Source organism: Clinocottus analis, unplaced genomic scaffold (genome assembly GCF_023055335.1).
Source record: "Clinocottus analis isolate CAN_PGR_092001 unplaced genomic scaffold, fCliAna1.0.p SCAF_12, whole genome shotgun sequence".
Taxonomy (NCBI): Eukaryota; Metazoa; Chordata; class Actinopteri; order Perciformes; family Cottidae; genus Clinocottus; species Clinocottus analis.
In genome coordinates, this window is record NW_027175843.1 from 13445277 (window position 1) to 13464976 (window position 19700).

At 40.3% G+C, this 19700-nt stretch overlaps 2 protein-coding genes across 3 annotated transcripts in view; both read left to right on the forward strand.

Annotated features, from left to right (window-relative positions):
* The window catches only part of abca12 (ATP-binding cassette, sub-family A (ABC1), member 12), a 56351-nt gene extending 55365 nt beyond the window's left edge, over positions 1-986 (forward strand). Inside the window, exon 71 of the mRNA XM_068573041.1 lies at positions 191-986. Within this exon, the coding sequence (XP_068429142.1) occupies positions 191-295 (105 nt within the window). The 3' untranslated portion in view covers positions 296-986. The remainder of the gene's footprint in view (positions 1-190) is intronic.
* Positions 987-1479: 493 nt separating this feature from the next.
* Positions 1480-19535, forward strand: bard1 (BRCA1 associated RING domain 1). Of its 2 annotated transcripts, XM_068571795.1 has the most exons (12): positions 1480-1650; positions 2748-2804; positions 3440-3588; positions 4144-5002; positions 5111-5186; positions 5531-5611; positions 6781-6953; positions 10956-11082; positions 11208-11337; positions 13524-13616; positions 17467-17564; positions 19046-19535. In XM_068571795.1, the coding sequence occupies exons 1-12, from the start codon at positions 1559-1561 to the stop codon at positions 19385-19387; spliced, it is 2277 nt and encodes a 758-aa protein (XP_068427896.1). In that variant the 5' UTR covers positions 1480-1558; the 3' UTR covers positions 19388-19535. The 2 variants fall into 2 exon arrangements, with proteins under 2 accessions (XP_068427896.1, XP_068427898.1); XM_068571797.1 differs by having other exon boundaries at positions 4144-5186.
* The last annotated feature ends 165 nt before the right edge of the window (positions 19536-19700 follow it).

Below are 19700 nucleotides of genomic sequence, written 5' to 3' on the forward strand. Positions count from 1 at the left end.
ATGCAGCCAGTGCTGATATTCTTCAACTACTCTGCCCTTCTGGGGCTCTGGGATTGGAAGATACCACTGGAAGAATAAAGAGAGGGGATTCAGGGGGACAACTTGCCAGCAGAAAAAAATGTGTATTCCTGAGAAAAATAATTGTCTTTTAAATGAGCAGGGCACTTACATTATTGCTGAACCCTTATAGGTCTTCATCAACTTTGCCATGGGAAATACCACCATGGAGTCCATATCACTGAACAGTGAAGACGGATATGATGACCTGGACTTCATCAAGGCAGTAGAAACATAGAGCTGACTGCCATCTTTGTATTTGCCATTTCTTGCAAATCTCTACTTTTGAAATGGAACACAATATCTGTTTTTAATTGAATCTGCCTTTACTATATGTGTATGAAATAATACTTTGTGTTCTAAATACTGCTGAACTTCTAATTATTTCTTGAAAGTGTTTTAACTGATTACATGAAGGATAACGTATCATTACCAAGTTTAACTATTAATAGAAATCAGAAGAGGACATCTTGCAAACATGCATGCAAAGGGTAATACATTGAAGTTATGTAACAGGCCAACGACCTGTTTAACTTTAATTCTCTTGATTTTTTAATTGTGAAGGATAATATGAATTATGTAGGCTGTTTATGTATCTGTGATTGGGTCACTGTTTATGATTAGATTATTATACCTTAGCAAATGAAAAAAAAAACACATATTTTTATTTGACCTTAATGTTGCCGAAACAAATTTGACATAATCTTGAATCACTTAATATATTACATATCCAAAGATAATGCACATGTAATTGTGCCTACTTGATTAAATTTGGCAAAAGAACATATTCACACACGGAAGAACATCTTCAATATGCACCTTTTGAACACTTTAGTTAGGCACATACCTAACTTTTAGAATGAATGTGTTGGATATTAAATAGAAGTTTTCCTGCTTGTGAACCATTTCCAAATGTACCTGTATGTATCAAGCCTATTTTTATTCTTCAAATAAATATCTATATATATACATTTTTTTGCCTACTGTACGTGTTTGTCTTATGTTTGATCAACAGATCACATTCAACATCTTTGAATTTGCTAAAGACGACCCAAACTGCAATCATTCCAGCTGATTTCTGATGATAATTTCATTGAAATTACAAATCAGTCATTTAATCAGTGTCCTGATGAAAACATATTAGACTAATGACACAAACCTGTAAAGCAGGAAAGCCAAAGAGATACAGACAGAGATGGGCAAAAATACATGTTGATGTATTTTGCCCGTCTCTGGATACTGACATGATTAAAAACATGAATAACTTATTTGGCTACTTTTGACTACTGAAGCAACACAGATTATTCAAGCATAATTGTGGGGCGTGCCGCAATTGGGGGGCGTGCCGGAATCCGTCATCATAGTTTTGAAGACGTACTTCCGCAAATCATTGGCGGGAGACGCAAGTCGCCCGGAAGTAAGCTCAACTTGTTTCGTAAACTCGGTTCTCTATCAAAGATATAGCGGAAGAGCCAGAAGAAGACTCACGTTTCTTCTAATCATGGATAACGATGCCCTCGTACAGATACAGGACTGGAAGAACACGAAAGAGGCGGTGAGGAACTTTCGACAACTGCTGCTTTGCTCCAAATGGTGAGTAAACCTTTACGTCAACGTTACTGTAGAAGTGAGGTTATACCGTCCCGGGTTGCGTTACGTTACCCGTGAAATACACTTTACAACCAGTCCCAGTCTGGTTGTCAAACTAACCCCGGTTCCCTTTGAATGCCTTTAAGTATACACAATTGGTTAACTTCCTCTCACTAACGTTTAAGTTGTCGAAAAAATACACATGATTGCAATAAAAGTAATTAAACAGTATTTCACCGGTTGAACATGACCGATTTTAACAAACTAACGCCAGTTTAATAATTAATCTGGGGTGTAGTGTTCGCGTGCCAAATCATGTAAAATCGTTATCTCAAATGTAAAATGCATGAACCGTTATTATTCTCTGTATCGTGAACTGTTGCACGGTTATCACTCTATGCGTGGATATGTTAAGCCAATTTGCAGAAAAAGACACGGAAAAATGCCAGATGTCGGGACCTTTTGAAAACACAGTTTAATAAGCAATAGATGAGAAATGCATGTTTGATTGGATGTCTCTCTCTCGCAGAGGGAGAGGCTGTTGCTCAGTCTGTGTGCTGTGATGCTCATACCACCAGCCCGATGCCAAGAGGGTGACTAGTCTGTAAGGAGTGTAGGCGGGGTCCTTCACCAAGCTGGTGGCTATTCATGATGTAGACTCCATACACATAGTTCATATATTAGGTCTGACATTCAGACGATGCTCTCTTCTGTCTCCACTATCTGATGCAATTCCCATATCAGATCGTAGTGCTATCTTTTGCGCCATCACAGGGTCAAATAACAGCCCTCACAGAGCCGACAGTCAAGTTGTAGCCTCGTGTTTATTTCAATGGCGCAAAGGAGAAGGAAAAAAGGGGACTCGGAAGGCTTTTCCACAACTGTCATTGTACTCGAAACAAAGCCCCAAACAAGCCAATCCATGTATGAAGTGTAAATGTAAGTTATGAAGGGGAAGTCAATCATGCTCCACAGACGTCCTAGGAAAGCATATGCCTATGTTAGCTACTTTACTAAGTGGATGTGGAGTGTGAACACCAGTGGGCTGAGTACTGGTTCTGACTTTGATTATTAATTGTTTTGTCTTTTTTTTTTTCTAGCACGAATTTGATGACTGAACCCGTGTGTCTAGGATTGTGTGAGCATATGCTGTGCAGGTAATGTACCCTTAGCTAAATGTTACTCTGACAGGCTAACTAACAAATGACTTGGCTCATGGTGGACATTTTCATTTATGAAATCCCAGTTGTAACTAATAATGATAACTGTGGCTATATTCTATTTAGGTGTGCAACTTGTACTTGCTGGTTCACTATAACATTTATATCTCCATCATACGTTTTCATCATCAAGTTATATTACTAGTTTAAAGTGTCCACAGTGAGAAGAATAGCTTCGTTCGGTTGGATTTGATTCCCTATATATTGAAATGAAAGGGTAGTATTTTTTTTTAATGAAATGTGATTAGCAGATCCATATTCTGTTGACCAATCAACCAGGAATGATGCTCAACAATGTGAATGACAACTTTAACAGCTTTATTTATACAGGCATTTATTCCAAGTTACTTACTAAATGTCCATGACAGTGTCCTGCTTCTTGGCAATGCATGGATTACAGTGTTGCAAGTCTTGAAGGCAATTAATGTCCTCTTGGGCATAAACTATAGCCTCAATTCATTCCTGCTCTTCATGACTGACTGGCCTTAAAAGGTGAATCAATAAACTCATTGTGTTTCTTTCCACTGAACTGTGAAGGTAACTCCTAATCCAGGGTATGGTTTACTACTCAGGTCCTGTGCTGGCCCCCAGGCAGGAGATGGCTGTGTGGTGTGTCAGAGTCCTGCGTGGGTGAAGGACATCCACATCAACAGGCAGCTCAGCAGCATCATACGGCTCTTCTGCAGTTTGGAGGTCCTGCTCAATCCCAGAGAAGAACCAGGTAGATGACAGCTATTATATTGCAGCTTTAAAGTAGAATTCACAAGTTATTTTCTCAAATCCATGTGTCTTATGCATTAGTTTTTCCCCACGCTTGTCTGCTTGCACACTCTTCAATCAATTGTTGACTGAACCATTTAATATTTTCCTCTGCCAATCTAATCTCTGAATGGCTTCATTAGTGGCTTGTTCCTGTGTTTTATTATCTTTATCGCCCATCCAGCATCCTGGTATTGACAGTAATTATGTAATCCAATTAACTATGGTGGTGTTTGGTTTTGCAAGTACATTTGAGCTTTAACAAAGAACTACAGGGTAGTTAAAATGTGAACAGGTCTAGATTCAACCAAAATAGCTACAGGTTTAAGAAGTAGATGGGGCACTTCTCTACTTGTCAAATGTCAATATTATTAGCTGGGAGTGCATCATTTTGAGGGTTGGTGTTATTCACTTTTCATCTCAACAGACGAAGCTGATTACAAAGAGCCTTTTGGACAGCAAAATAAATACAGGGCAAGTTTTTGTTTTGTTGAAACTTTTTTACACCTCATTGCAGATTCCGTTCCAACCAGGAATCAAACACCACCCCGCAGCTCTGTCTTTAAACAAAAGAAGAACTTTAAGATCTGGTTCAGCCCGCGCAGCCGCAAGGTACGCTGCATGGTAGAGAAACCTTCAGAGGTCCTTGTACCGGAGAGCACGTCTTCTCGAGGAACAGCTGCAGCACAGCAAGACACCTTTACTGCTCAATGCCAGGAACTGTCAGTATTCAACTTTACCTCGTCCTCCCCAGACTCTAGCTCATCTTGTTCTCAAAGATGCAAAAATGAAACGAAGGGGTCAACGAAGAAAAATGTTGCCGTCAGGAAAGTGTCAGTGCAACAAGCCACTCGGACCACACGGAAACAGACCAAGCAAAAGACGGAGAAGCACAGACTGGAGGCTATAAACCAGCAGTGGGGGATTACCAAGGAGGCAGATGCTTTAAAAAAACAGCACTCCACTGAAGGGTCAAGGAGGTCCAGTAAAAGAGTTTCCTTCCTAAGCCCTGCTGTCATGTCTGGCGAGCCTCAGTCTACAGTACCGCAGGGGAGTACTAATGAACTTAGCCCTGGCAGAAGCACTGTGAAGAAGAGTCTCTTAGAAGGCAGCGTCACTGTACTGAATGACCAAACCCAGCTTGTTCAGAAAATGTTGGACAGTGTTGGCCAGCATGACACACTGTCTGAAAGTGACAGTCCTAAAAAACGGGACAATGTGTCTCCCCCAAAGCATTCATCAAAAAGATCCAGAGTGGAGGAGAAGGCTGCCACATTGGAGACCACACCAAAAAGGCCCAGGGCTTCCCCAGGCAGGCGGAGAAAATCACAGATGTCTCCAGCTGTCCTTAACCCGCTTTCTTCGGCTAGCCCCAGGTCTGATAAGCGCATCAAACACTCAAGAGAAGAGCAAGGAGACAGCCCCTCTGTGGGAGCCTCTGTTGGTAAAAAATCTCCATGTACTCCTGTTGCATCTGTTGGAAGACCCACCTTGGGGAGCCCTGCGGTTACGAAGAGGAACCACAAGGGAGAGACCCTGCTTCATCTTGCTGCTATAAAGGTCGAGAGGTTTCTGAATAGTTCACCTTAATTTCTGTTGCATATGCATATTGTAAAACATTTTTGAAGTAAAGTGACAGCATTTAAAGCTAAAATACTAAGTGTTCAGATGATCAGACATTTATGTTTCGGTCTGTCGAGAATATACGGTCTTGCAGTAATCCTTGTAAACACAGCAGTAATCCCCTTCTGGATGCAAGACAAGGTAATCAATGACCTACTGTGGAGTGTGATTGATAAACAGCAGAGCTTTGGTACACTGGGATCAGCTGCTGTGTTTGAAGAGTTGCAGTTAGAGGTCTGCAATTCTGACCCCAGGCTTGTTGTTCTCCCTGGGTGCTGCAGGGAGATGTTGAGGCTGTCAAGGAACTGTTGGACCAAGGGGCCGACCCTAACCTGAAGGATAACGCTGGGTGGACACCTTTGGTAAGGCTAACTCCCCAAGTGATGCATCTAAAATCTGTATTTGTGGTGTTAAAAAATTCAGTGGCAAAATATTTTATCAACAAAACAGCTATTGTTATAGGAACATAGTTTTTCTACACTGGTTGGTCCTTTTTCTTTCCTTTTGATGAACGAGATTTGAGGTGGGTTTTGTCAATAACATAAGCAATTTTCTTCTCTTTTTTTTCACAAAGTGTACTTTGTGATTTGTCAGATTCTGATGATAAAAATGTTTTAAATTCATTCTTGTCCACTGTACCTTTCTTGTCTGGCCAATATTTGCATCGCGCCATTTGCTTTTTTATTGTATTGCCTTCAGTAGAAGAATGCTCTGTGACTGTGCCCTATGTTATTATTATACAAGGCAAGTTGTTCTTAATAGCTGTATTATTAATTGTTTTCCTTCCCAACACCTGTTTCTGCTGTGTCATGCTGTTTCTTGTTGCTTTAAGCTTATCTTGAAATGCAAGCAACAGCAAGAAAATGATCTGCACTTTTGGGGAACATAGCCAAAAAAGCTTTATGCTAACTTCTGGTTAGCTCGTAAAGTATAAGTAGGTCAAGCCAAAAATTAAGGCTTCCTAAATGTGCAATTCATTGTAGTGCCGCCATTTTATGCATGCTGATTTCCCCCAAAATATTGAGACACAAATTACCCCAAAGTTGCCTGCACATGACAGACTGTATTATCCTTCAGTGCTGCCCATTTATTCCTTTGAGAACAAGTGGGTGAGTGTTTGTTGCTATCGTGTTGCAGCGCTCTCCAGGGCTACTTTCTACCAAGAGGCTCCTCCTACACTTGAGTTTTGATTTGAGGTATTACAGTTTGCAGCTGATCTTTCAAATTGCTACCAATATTCTTGCTTGACGTCTTCCCATTTGATACACTGTCTGAAAGTGCTGGTAACATTATTCTAGACCTCTCTAAAGTGCAATTAAGCCATACTATCTGATTTGGTCTATATTCCTATACAATCACCTACCTCACCTTTAAATAGTATTACCTGGAAAATAACTTAAATATTAAAGTGATTGAAAATGGATGATCTCAAATGCGTAAGAACAATAGGCCTGTATTGTGAGGATAACAGACAGAAACCAGATCAAAGCAAAATAGGATGACTTCTAAACATCGCTTGTCTTTGTTCCAGCATGAAGCGTGTAACCTGGGTCACCTGGCCATTGTAGAGGTATTGGTCTCGAGGGGAGCCCTGTTGAATACACCTGGCTATGAGAATGACTCTCCGCTCCACGATGCTGTGAGAAACGGACATCCAGCCATCGTCAAACTGCTGCTGCAGTTTGGAGCCTTGCAAAACACACTGTAAGTTACTAAAAGTGCTTGTTTCATACCTGGGGCTTGTTGGTTTTACAGGTGAGGTCATGACACTTTAAGCACAAGAGAGTGGCATGTCTTAAGGATTGGTTTGTGTCAAAGGAATCGCATAGCCGGCATGTTTTGCTTGGCACTCTGTTTTTGAGAATCTTCAAGAGCTGACCAGAAAGTCTGTCTGGATTCTTTTTTTTTTTTTTTTGTTCAAAAACAGAAGCCGAACATTTTAATCTAGTGCTTTGCATTCTAGTCCCAGCTACATGAACAGTGTCTATAGAACATACCTACACCATACGTTTTGATCACTAGTGTTTGAATGCATCAGCCTCAGCTGTGCACTGCTGCGAGATAGAATCACAATGTTTTTAAGAACGCTGCATATTTCTCCTAAATGTTGAGTGTATATATGTGTTTTGGAATTCGAATATAATCCTATTATAGATATGTTATTAATATTATAATATGTGTATTGTTAGTAATAGACAAAAAAAATATTAAATACCACTATTATGAAAATTTGAAATGTAAATTATTGTTGTGTCTGTGAAGCACTGTGTGACATTATGTTAATATATTGGGTTACTTTCACTAGTAGAGGTTTTGATCAAGGTCAGTATGTTGGTCAGTTAGCACTATCTTTGCTGTCCCTTTTTCTTTGTACCAATAATTCTGTCTTTTCTTTTTATTTTATTGTGCACACTTCATTGCTTTGATGGTTCTCAATTGGCAGGTCTTACGTTTTTCCTCCTTACGCTTTTACTCATTTGCATGGGTGGGGGGAGGAAGAGGCAGTAATTGTGACTGTCTTTGGGGACATTGCAATCCTTGCTTTCAACTCACGCACACACACACATGCACGTGCATATACTCACACAAGTGGCAACCAAGACATCTGCCAATGCAATCCCTAATGGAATGATTGGCACACAACTCGGGGGATTGCAAATACAAGTTTTGCAGATTTTCTTTGTTCCTCTGTGGATATTATATTATGCTCACTAGATTTAAATGATTGGACTGCATTTATTCATTAGGGAACTGTCCTCTAAATCAGTGAATGTGAGTCCACTTTCGATCAAGCGAGTATTTGACTTGCTGTGCAGGTTGTTAGAGCTACTGAACAAAGTCGGGCAAATTTTTAAGAGAATACTAATTTGTTTTATACAGTCAATGATTCGCTGTTATCTTAAAAACAACAGTTTAAGCATCTTCTGAGAAACTGCACTGCAGAGCAGAAGCATACCAATGCTCAGCATATGCAAAGTACCATCCTGGTATTGTGTATATTTTAAACATTTACTACAAATGTCCTGTAGTTTTCTGCGAACTGTTTCTTTTCAATTCAATGTGGTTTTATTGGCATGAAAGTTTCCAATTTTTTAAAAATTTTTTGCTAATGTGTTGAAAGCAAAAAGTTTACAATTATATTAAGATCATACTCTATATATTTTTTAGATTGTACAGAATGAAACTTAACTTGTTGAGATGCAAAAACAGACTTATTCATTGCTCGGTCCTAAAGAACAGCCAATACACAAAGCACTGAATCCATACAGACGTTCATTTATATAAATTATTTATAAATAATAAAGAAAAATACAAATCAGAAAACTTAACAGGATTTGTTCTCTACATTATGCTTACAGACGCACACACTCGGGACGAGAAATGAGAAATCCAAAACTGTACAACCACTCAATGTATCAACAGATAACTTACGGACTGCACTTCACCAAAAAAAAAAAAGTTATTAATTGGATATTAAAGCACAAATCCAAGCAACAATTACTTTGCATGTCATAAAGCCACATAAACAATTGTACCATGCAGTGACATATGAAAGGATAAATTGGGCTGCACCATAACCTTCCATCCGCTCTGCGCTCAACTCAACTTTTTTTTGAATACTCCATCATCGCCATGACTTATTGAGTGGCGCGACACAACGGATCGATAATGAAATTCTTTGTGACTCATTTAATCAAATTTTATCGATTCGTTGTTGGAGCCCTAAATGTTTTCAAACGTTAGCAATGCATCAAACTGCATTTACCAAGTTGCCAGTTAGTTCATATTACATACATATTACTGAAAACTGCCGAATCACCTGAATCTGGATATTACATTGAATATTTAGTTTGATTTAGCATGTTTTTGCTTCAATAAGATCACAATGCTCTCAGCTTTCACTCGATGGATGTCCTTTTTCCACTTCAATTCTTATATTTCTTTTGAAAAAAACTGTTTTCAGGAGCATCAAGCAAAGTGTTGCAATGACTCCTTTTAACATTACTGCTGAGCGTACATTGTTCAAAAGCTTTATAAGCGAGTGTGCATGAGTTTGGCTTGAATTTTGATGTGACCTCGTACCAATCTATGTCCATAGTTCTTATGGAATGCAATTCTGTTAAGTTTAACTGTATTCGGTATTTTCTTCAGCTCTAAATGAAAATGTGAATCTCCTCCTGGTTAGAATAACAGTAATGGTTACAGCGGTTATCGTCTACAACCACCACCGCCTTCCTCCCACCAGTGTGCTTTTAATGCCGAGGCTTGTGGGGGAGTGTTTGTGACTTTACCTGCAGGACTGTTCTCCACGCTTTATTATCATCTTTAAATATTCTGTGTGTGTGTGTGTGTGTGTGTGTGTGTGTGTGTGTGTGTGTGTGTGTGTGTGTGTGTGTGTGTGTGTGTGTGTGTGTGTGTGTGTGTGTGTGTGTGTGTGTGTGTGTGTGTGTCGAAGTATTAGTGTCAGGGACATTTTATGTTTGTTTGTATTTGTGTGTGTGTGTGTGTGTGTGTGGAGTTGAGGGTATGAATCCAAATGAAATATTTTATGGACCAGTGGACCTATTAATTGTCCCCCAGGTGTTATCTTTGCTGACGCCTAATCTTTTAGAGACGACCTGCTGGGCTTGGTTCTTCTCTTCATCTCCTCTCCTCCTGTGCTTTTTTCTTCATTTGTTTCTCCTATCCCCATTTCCTCAAGGTGACCTCAGTCTTGTTTCATGCAGCTCTTTTAAACTTGAAGATGAAACTTTAAAGTTTTCTTTTTCTTCCAATACACCTATTTTAACCAGGGAATGGTCATAGTCTCATCGCTTCGAGTCTCTGTGCATAATGCTGCTTTTTATGATGTCGTTAAGCCTCTTTTACACATACTACAAAGTAGTGGGTTATTGTGTATCGCAGTTCAAACGTTAACGGCATTGTTTTCCCACCAGATTAATGTACGTAAAGCTTAAGCGCTAAAAAGTCAGCACCTTTCTGTAATGTTATGCGGCCATGAGATTTTCTTTTGCATGAGGTGAGTCTAGTATGCTGTATATGGAAATGACCTGGGAATGAAGTAGAGCACAGATTTCAGTTTACCCTTATATCAAACAATTATGCTCCAACAAGTGAATGACACGCATGAGTGCACAGTTTCACAGAACAAGCAGGCTGTGACATTGCCAAATTGTTTTTCTCAGAGCTCTGGACGGCCAAATCTAGATTTTTCTCCTCCTTTTTATTTTTTCTTGCTTGGCAGACGGTGATACAAAAAAACAAACAAGTGAATGATATGACGTGATGAAATGATATAACGGAATGATTATCTTGGAGAAGACATTTCTTTGGACGTATCACATAGTTGCATCAACGCTGCCTTAGCGTCTGGGAAAGTTTTGTTCCATCGGCATATGAAAACTATCATCTCATATCTGCTATGACTAATTCACATACAAGACATATACACAACAATACCTTGCAACAATACTTTGGTCAACATTTTGACCTGCTTTTAGCTTGCGTTGATGGAGTTTTCTGTGAAGAAATTTAAGCAAATAATAATAATTAGCAAATGAGTTTGTCTTTTGACAGTATGCTGTCATATATTACTTATCATTTTTACCATTTCAGACTATCCTTTTGGTCACCAGATGGTTTGCATGAATACAAAATGTATGCACCCTGCAAGATACTAAAACTATCTTTTTGAATTTTTTACAGTAATCTGTATGGAAAGCGGCCCGCCGATTACGCAGTGGGTCTGGAGATGCTGGAGATTTTTCAGGAAGCTTCAGAAGGAACCCAATATGCTAAAGCATCTCTTAGCCCTTCAACCAGTCTCTCTATAGTACGTCCGCTTGAAGATGTGACTCTTTCTTTTCCTCCCCATAAAATTGTTGTATGTAACATAATTCATATTCATGCACTTTTGGCCTTGACATCTCTAAACCGTATTCTTTTGTCCCTTCTTAGGTGAGCGACTGTGTGAGAAGGGATGAAATGGTGTTTCTGGCCACCAAGCTGTCATCGACAAAACAGGCTCAAGTGGCCAAACTGGGAGAGCTTCTGGGAGGGAGGATGGCTGACACCTTTTCTGGCTTCGGTAGTGTTTGTGCAGAAATACCTTCTCGGGGGGCTTAAATTTCCTCAATGTTCCCGGCAAAGCCCATTAGAATACTGGTCACCTTTTTTTAATGGCGTTGTTTGAAACGCATGGGCTTTCAGCAACACTGAATCAACAGCGGTTTTAGCCAACTGCTGGTGAAGTGAACTGAAAGATGTATGAGATGGATAAACGGAAGGCTCTAGCGCCCGAAGGGTCCATAGTCATGAGGTAGTGTCTTGCCTCAGTCATGGTGTCTGTTATGAGGATTATATACAGAACCTCACCACAGAGATGGGGTTTTTATCTGAATGCTCCTTTTCTTACACGGCCAAGCTTCACAGGCTTTACTGCCTTACAGAGACCCTGCTGTATTGTAAAAGCCACAATGCTTGAGCATTATCACTTACGAAGGTTCAACTGTAACTAACCAGTGCTTTCAAAGCTGTAAACATAATTGTGAGAAAACAGCTCCTTCAGTGTTGCATAGTAAGGGCTTGGAGAACAACAGGGAGAGAAAAATAATTGAATCATTCCATGTTTGAAGGCACTGCCAGGGTGATGACTAAGCACCAGTGGCGGGTCGTCAGGGCCTTCTAAGCCTTCTCTGAAGGCCTGAACAGAATCACAAAGTTATAACTATTTTATAACAAAAATAAATGATAAAATAGCTATAACTATTTTATAATGTAATTGTTTTTCACAAATACACTACATGTATTATAATTATTTTTGCATATTGGCTTATTTTCTCATTGCACAGCTGCCTTCATCTGTTCCTATGCTCCTTTAGGTCTCTTGTATGGCTGCTTGGGACCTGTTTAACAGCATTTGTTTTATCCAATCACATGTCCCCTGTCATTCTCTATGTAAGATCAGCCTGGTTAAAATACATGAAAAGGTCACAGCGTGACCATTAACATGCGCTGTGATTGGTCGGTGTAGTGAAGCTAGAATCTCAGGATTTCATGCTGACCCCTTTCCCACAGAGGTTTATGTGCGTCTGGTGAGTGAAATGCTGTGCTGCATTTCCACAGGTTGGGTGACTGCAACTCAGTGGGTATTGAGTGGTCTGTGACAGTAACTCCTGGGACATGTTACCCCCCCCACTCCGCCCGTGATAAGGCACTCATTGAAGGCCTAGGTCTAAGACCACGACCCGCCACTGATAAGCACAAATGAAAAAGCAGGAGAGTTTCTCACAATTCCTGCGCCTCTTAAAGGGTTTAAAGTTGGTGCTTTCAGGATGTTTTTTTCAGTTTGTAACTTGAGGCTGCAAATGCACGGTCAATGAGCAATATCAGAAGGTTTTGTCCTGAAGTTATAATTATGCTCATTTTGTACTCATCAACTATTGTCATTTTAAATGAAGAGGCAATAAGCATTTATTTAAATTTTAATTAACTTATAATTATCGTCTCAAGCATTTTATGAAATGAGCTGCAGCGAGGCCTTCTGTTGTGTTGCAAACGGACAGTTTGACAGGTCGGGATTAAATGTGCCTACTTAGCCAGGCAAAAATACATTTTGAATTTATTTGGAAAATAAACCAGGAATCAGAAAATATAGATATCAGTCCCCCACCTTGCTCCGCCCGTCCCCTGCAGTTGGGATGGTTTGAGGATAATTGTGATGTGTTATTTTGTTAAAAGCTCTGATGTCTGGTATAATGCACCCCAGTTAACTTTAGCATACACTTTATGCATGCGTTTAATGTTTATTAAATGTTCATGTGTCCCCCCCCCTTATGATGAATTGCAATGTCTATGCAATCTTTACCTGTCATCAATTCAACAGTTTGGTTTCTGAACTATCTTTCAAACTTCATTCCCATCATCTTCAGCCAAACAATGTCTGTTTTATAGGATGCGCTTCAATGTATTCTCTCAAGTGGGCTGAGAGAGGCAATGTCTAAAATACATTATACAAATTATGGATTAAAGGTATAACAAGTGTTTTCAACCGCATAACTTTATTATCTTGTAACACTTGAGCTATCTGAATTAGCACCAATTAAATGCATGTGCACTGTGTGGCTTGATAGTCAGCCACTCAGTCTTCTTGAGTCACTCAGATTCACGAGGAGTAAAGAGTAAAGCAACATGCAGCATCTGTTTGGGAAATGTTTCACACAACTCATTTGTACCTTCTCAATTTGGCTCCTGTTTATTTGCGACTTCCTCCAGTGAGCCATGTTGTGGTGCCAGAAGGACACATCCCCACCACCAGCTCCACACTCCTGGGTCTTCTTGCTGGCTGCTGGGTTGTCAATTTCACCTGTAAGTATGGAGTATTTTCTTTCTCTGTGGAGGCTAATTATGGATGTTATGTGAACCTATGTTGCTGCAGGGTAACATCCGAGTACCTAAAAGCAGATTTTATTCCAAATATCTTAAATGTTAAATGAATGTCTGGTCTGACTTCCCGTTTTTAAATTGAAGACAAAAATCTAACCGGCCCACATTTGCAATGCAACAGCATTCTAATGGTTATCTTTTTTAACGACAACGTTGTTGTCTTTGTGTCTTACCTGCGAGGTCACGTTTGTATTCAGAGACGAAGTCGTTCGAGAAGACTCGGACCCTTTTCATTTGCACTTGAGGATATGTTTACTGCAGCACGGTGACTCTTGGCATAGAATACAGTACAGAGTGCAGCCTCTTAAGTGTTTGCTCTTGGACACTTGAACCACAGTGCAGAACAAATGTGTTGTGCTGCACAAGCAGTTTTGAGAAATGTTAAGGAGTTTGTGTTCTCTGAATCTCAAAGAAGATTTTTACCTGTGATGTCTGTATCTGAAACGTTTACGATTGTGTTGGATCATATGCAGCTCGTGACTTTGGCATGCAAACTTTCCTGAAAACGTGAGAATATTTTTTATTATTTGGGTTAACATGACACTTTACTGCAGTCTTATGGTTACGTTACAACCCAGGCACTAGTGTTACATTACATATTGTACTTTCTCTCAGATACAAACCTAACCCAGGTGACATCAATATCTGTGTTTGGAATAAGAACAAAATGCATTACATTTTTATTTTTGCAAAACATTGGATTGTCCTGGGAAACATTAAAAGAGCAATTGCATGCAGAAATTTTCAGTAAAGTGGTTTAATGTGTGCATACCTGCTCACATTCAATGCTCCTCAAGACGTCAGTAATACTCGCGGTACAAGGTGACCAACTTTCTTTTCTTGAATGATTTATACCAAGAGGAATACTTTGCAAAAAGGTTATTATTTCCAGTCAGTCTTCCTGGCATCCTTGAACCAAGTCAACAAGCACATATAATAGAACAGTGGCTTTAGGAGAAGTAAAAAGAGACTTTCTTTCAAAGAGTTTTCTGGCACCTTGGTGTGCCCTTGGCTGGTGTGGCCGTCAGTAGCATCGCTTCACTCTGACTGAGTTTGTTTGTGTGGAGTGAAGCGCTATGCACGCTTGTCTTTCTCTCAGGATTTTTAAATTTGAATGCGTGTTTAAGTCTGTGGTTGTCACTGTCGAAGACTCTCTGTGTTCAGACCGTCTTCAGCCCGTCCCCTTCTCTTTTCTCCACACTAACTGAGCACTTGACACAGCTTGTCTCATGACAATCACTTTGGCATCTTATCTGACTCTGTCTTGTTCTGCGTGTGTGCAGCTGACTTCTCACTGTCGCCTACTTTCATGCGCCATCGCTGTCAACTAGACCAAGACTGTGCTAACCTCTTTATTGGTCTTACATTTCATTGCAACACAGTTTCCTTCGAAAATAAGCTGTTTTTTTGTTTGTTTTGAAACCTAACATGAAAATACACTTGATTCTGCTTAACAGGTCTCCATTCCAGCTAAATGTATTTGCGAGGCTTTCATCAAACAACGGTTTGAAGTCATAGGTGTCGATGGAGAAGAAGATTTAATCTGCAAATTTCTCATTAAAAGCATTAATATAGAAGCAAACAATTTGCCATGTAAAGATCTAGCGATGCTAGCTAATGGCTGGTGCTTTATACTGCGCTCTTATGGCGGTTATCAGTGATCGTAATGTCACAGAAGTGTAACGCTCACCTTCCGATTATTGCAAGGTACCGTTGCCTCTGTTGGCGTTGTTTCGCAATATTTATACTGTTAGCACCATTAGCTGTTTGCTGCCGATTCAGTTGTCGCCATACATAGAGTTGTCTTGAGGCAATACATAAGTCATTTAAGTTTTGAAGTTGAATCATCATTTAAAATAAACATTTCAACACTTATTTGCGATCAGAAGATGGTTTTGTCTGAGCTGGAGTAGAGATAGGTTGAGCCTAGCTTGAAGACTGAAGACCAAACAAATACATTAAAAACTCACAAATTATTTGTGGAACCTGTATGTAAGCACAAATGTAAAAAAAAAGAGGACATTTCAGCGCTTCAGGGATTGCTATGTGTATCTGGCCACCAGGCCCTACAGCTGGAGATGCTGCGACGCATTTAATGCACAGTCTCGTCTCACTTTTTGAAAGAAAGCAAAAACAGTGTGTATCCCAGCATGTTCAACTGTTGCTTTAAAAAAAATAATTTCCCACTAATATCCCAATTTGTGACTTAATTAATTTCGCTGCACTTTGGTGTCACTACTACTCCTACTGTTGGGCCTGGGAGGATGTGTGCACCCATGTGCTTCCTCCCTTTACACACACGTTTTAGCTGCTTTTTTTCGGCTGCAAGCCCCTGGTCACCTGCCCCATTAGACACACAGACCTGCCGGAGGCAACGCTACGAGGGATTGAATTGGGGACTCCACTGTCGGCCCGTGTTTTAGCCGCTATCCCACCTGTGCACATCTGAAAACAGTGGCTGTTTTATAGGATAGCGACTAAGAGGGAGCTATTGTACCCTGTCTCGATAGTAAAATGTCAGCTTGGGCCTTCAGGGATTCACATCAGTCAATCCCTTGTATCCAGCTGTTGTCCTCATCATGAAAGGACAACCACCGCTCCAGTTGGTCTCGTGGTTTATCAAGGAGATGGTTTCATCTGGCTGTTCACTCATTCCCTGACTCAGGAAGGAAGGGGCTCAGATGTTTTCTGCATTCAGTTTTTAAGAACGTAATTATCAAATAGCCTAATTGTTTTCAGCACTAAGCACCATCGTCCGGAGCGTTTAACCCCAGTATCTCCCCTGTTCTCTGCATACACAAGTCTCTGGCAGGGTCCCCTGTAAATGAAGGCTGTAATTAAGGGGGATGAAGAGATGTAATTATATCCCTCTGTGCGTGTGCGTGTGAAATGTGCTGTGTCATTACGTTGCTGTACTGCGACAAGGCACGCACACAGACACACATTTATACTAATCTGTTCATGCCACTATATCTTGCAGCTTGAACCTGGTGTGTGGAACACTGAAGTTGATATGAATCTTCTCGTTGTGTGGGTGGCGTGAAATGCAGATACTTTGCAGATGTGTATTTGGTCTGTGGGACTGTTTGCATCTCCAAGTTGGTGCTGTGAAAATTGTCTGCATAGTTAGTCAAGCCACGACTTATGCTCAGATCTCTTTCACATCCATCCTTTACACTTCTTCCATTTTATTTTATTTTTTCACAGCAAACTGCAGTATTTTTTTTCAAATACCCCAAACATGATATTTAATAATGTAATGTTAACGGGGAAGCGCAGCCATGTGATCTTTGTTGTGTTCTGAAGCTTTTTAAAAAATCTGTGACAGTGAGGGGTCATTAAAATGTGTTGCCTCTGGCTGGCTGTATTTCTTTATGAAAAAAACTTTTTTGTCTTTCAAGCTGCGTTTTTTTTTTTTTTTTTTTTTAAAGGATTGAGAACAAAAGATTATTTTCTAACTAAAAAATTGCCGGGATGCTGGCTGTCACATTGTTCTAATTCAACTCTGTAAGAACTCAGGAGACGCAGAGATGACGCTTGAATTCTGCCTGAGCTTGAGATACTTAAAACAAGGGTTGCATCATTAACGCCATCATGCTGTGGGCATCTTTCTCTGTCGTCAACTGTGGCTTTGCCAATACTTGAAATCTTCCAATTTGTGCTAAAGCAGACATGAGCTTTGTCATCCTCGCTTTGCAATCGCCTTGTCACACTCTTTCATGTCCACGTAATTAGCTGTAGCTTTAATTCTCTTCTCTCTCTTTCATGTCAGGGGTGGAGGCATGTCTGCATGCAGGAGAGTGGCTGCCCGAAACTGAGTATCAGGCTGGAGAAGGCCCCCAGCGCAGTCGCATCAACAGATGTAGCTTGGTGAGTACAAGATACAAACACACACATTAAACAGACGATTATAGATTGTCTGGAGTCGAGACGCACTGTCAATGAGAAAAATGAGCTCTTCTCGACAGTGACATATGTTTTTTGAGTTCCATTAAAAGTACTGGCTTTGACTTTTTGTTTCGAAACTTTCTACGTAATATTAGTTTCTTTGACACTTATCAAGTGAAATGCAATACTTAAGATGTTTTCATGGCTTTGTAAGATGTGTGAGGGTGGAGAGTACAATGAATGCAGCAAAATACTAGCAACATCCTGGAGGAAAATTTACTGCAGTCTATAGAACTGTGAATTGGCAGAGGATTTATTTTTTCAAATGGACAGCAACTCCAAACAAAGCCAAAGCTACACAGGAGTTTGTCCAAAACATTGACACCATAAACGTCCCGCGGTGGCCAAGTCAGTCATGACATCGGTCCAAACGAGAATTTGTGGCAGGACTTGAACATTGCAGCTCCCTCCCCAGTCCCCACGAAACTGAGACAGAGCTTTTGTCGAAGAAGAACAGAGACACACTGCATTGTCTAGATGGCGAAGCTGATACACACCTATTTACTCACACTCATGGTTGTGCTTGCTGCTCAAGCTGCCTCTACCAAATTTTCGGGGTGCCGAATAATGCCACTGTTAATTATTTAGTTTCTTAAACCCAGCTGTATTTGGTTTTAATCTATTTTTAGAATTCTTATTACTTATGCAACATTTTAATTATTCCGTTAGATGATCATCATGGGGGAATCAGTGAAATAGGAAAAAGTCAAAGCGTAGTAAATATGTCTTATAGGCACTTGGGCAGTGTTTCCACACTACGTTATGAGCAAATACCTTTTTAAGATATCAGTATTTAGGCTTAAGAAGCAGGCTAGTACAAACTTCATTGTAACGATGACCCTGTGCAGGCGACCATGATTATATGGTCGTGTTCTTTAGTAGATTTAAGAAAGCCCCATTGGAGGTTTATTCTAGTTGCTTCCCTCTTGAAAAGAATGAACTGTCCATCATCAATCTTCATCAGAAGATGCGCATGTGCAAGCAAAAGTGAAATCCAACCAAAGTGTACTCAAAGAATGTTCTTACTAGAAGCTCTTGAGGGAGCCAGTTTACACCCCAAAACAGTTTGAGTTCATTGATGCTGTGAATAGAGCGGTCTCCAGCGGCCTAATTCACTGCTGCTTTAAACAGCAATGGCTAAGTGGGGCTGATAAAAATGTCTCCTGGCGCTGCCGCAAAGAAGTAAGTACAAAGCATCCACACGGACGCTTGGTAATATGAGAGCCTAGATTTATTGGCTAGAAATTATTCAGCATTTAACTTTATTACAAACAAAATAGGGTGACTTTTATCCCTTTTTTTGGAGCTGTTCTCTCAATGACTGATCTTTTTTTTTCTGTCTTTTGATTAGAATTGTTCACTAATGCTTGAATCACTTTTCTCCAATCATTCATATTTCGTAGCTCCCACCACTCTTCGATGGCTGTTTCTTCTTCCTCCTCGGCTCCTTCAAGATGCCCTCCAAAGACGAGCTCACCAAGTTGCTCCGGGAAGGAGGAGGTCAACTCCTGAGCCGGCAGCCCAAGCCCGACAGTGACGTAACACAGACCCTGAGTGCCGCTGCCTACCACGCGCTGCCCGGCTCTGACCAGGCCCTCTGCACCCAGTACGTCATCTTTGACCCCCAGGCCCGTCACAAGCCGGCCGTAATGAGGAGAGGTAAGGTGTGGTCAGTTCCCTGCACCTGGCTCATCGACTGCATCACAGCCTTCCGGCTCCTCCCCGTCTCAGACTATATGCAATAATCATTTTTGCACTGGAAAATCACTTGTCTTTGAGTATAGTCATCATGTTTGTTATTTTTATTATGGGGGTATTGAGTTTCCACAAATCACATGAACATTAAAACAATAATGTGGCTCTTGAAATCTGAAAATAAAGTGCTAATCTACACTAGTTGTTGATTTATTTTTCAGAGCTAAGAATATGATAATGTCTCCTTCCTTTGGATGGTCATGAAAAACTGGCATTTGAAAATAGTAATTTCTAGAACCAGAAAAGTTTTGGAAAAATAAATTAACGCAAAAGTATTTGAAACCTTCCAGGAAAATAGTTTTA

Bases quoted from the DNA above. Each gene is read 5' to 3' on its own strand.
- bard1 (XM_068571797.1), top strand. From the start codon at position 1,559: ATGGATAACGATGCCCTCGTACAGATACAGGACTGGAAGAACACGAAA. The intron at 11,083-11,207 runs GTACGTCCGCTT...GTCCCTTCTTAG, and splicing joins CTTCAACCAGTCTCTCTATA to GTGAGCGACTGTGTGAGAAG. The intron at 17,565-19,045 runs GTGAGTACAAGA...CATATTTCGTAG, and splicing joins GCATCAACAGATGTAGCTTG to CTCCCACCACTCTTCGATGG.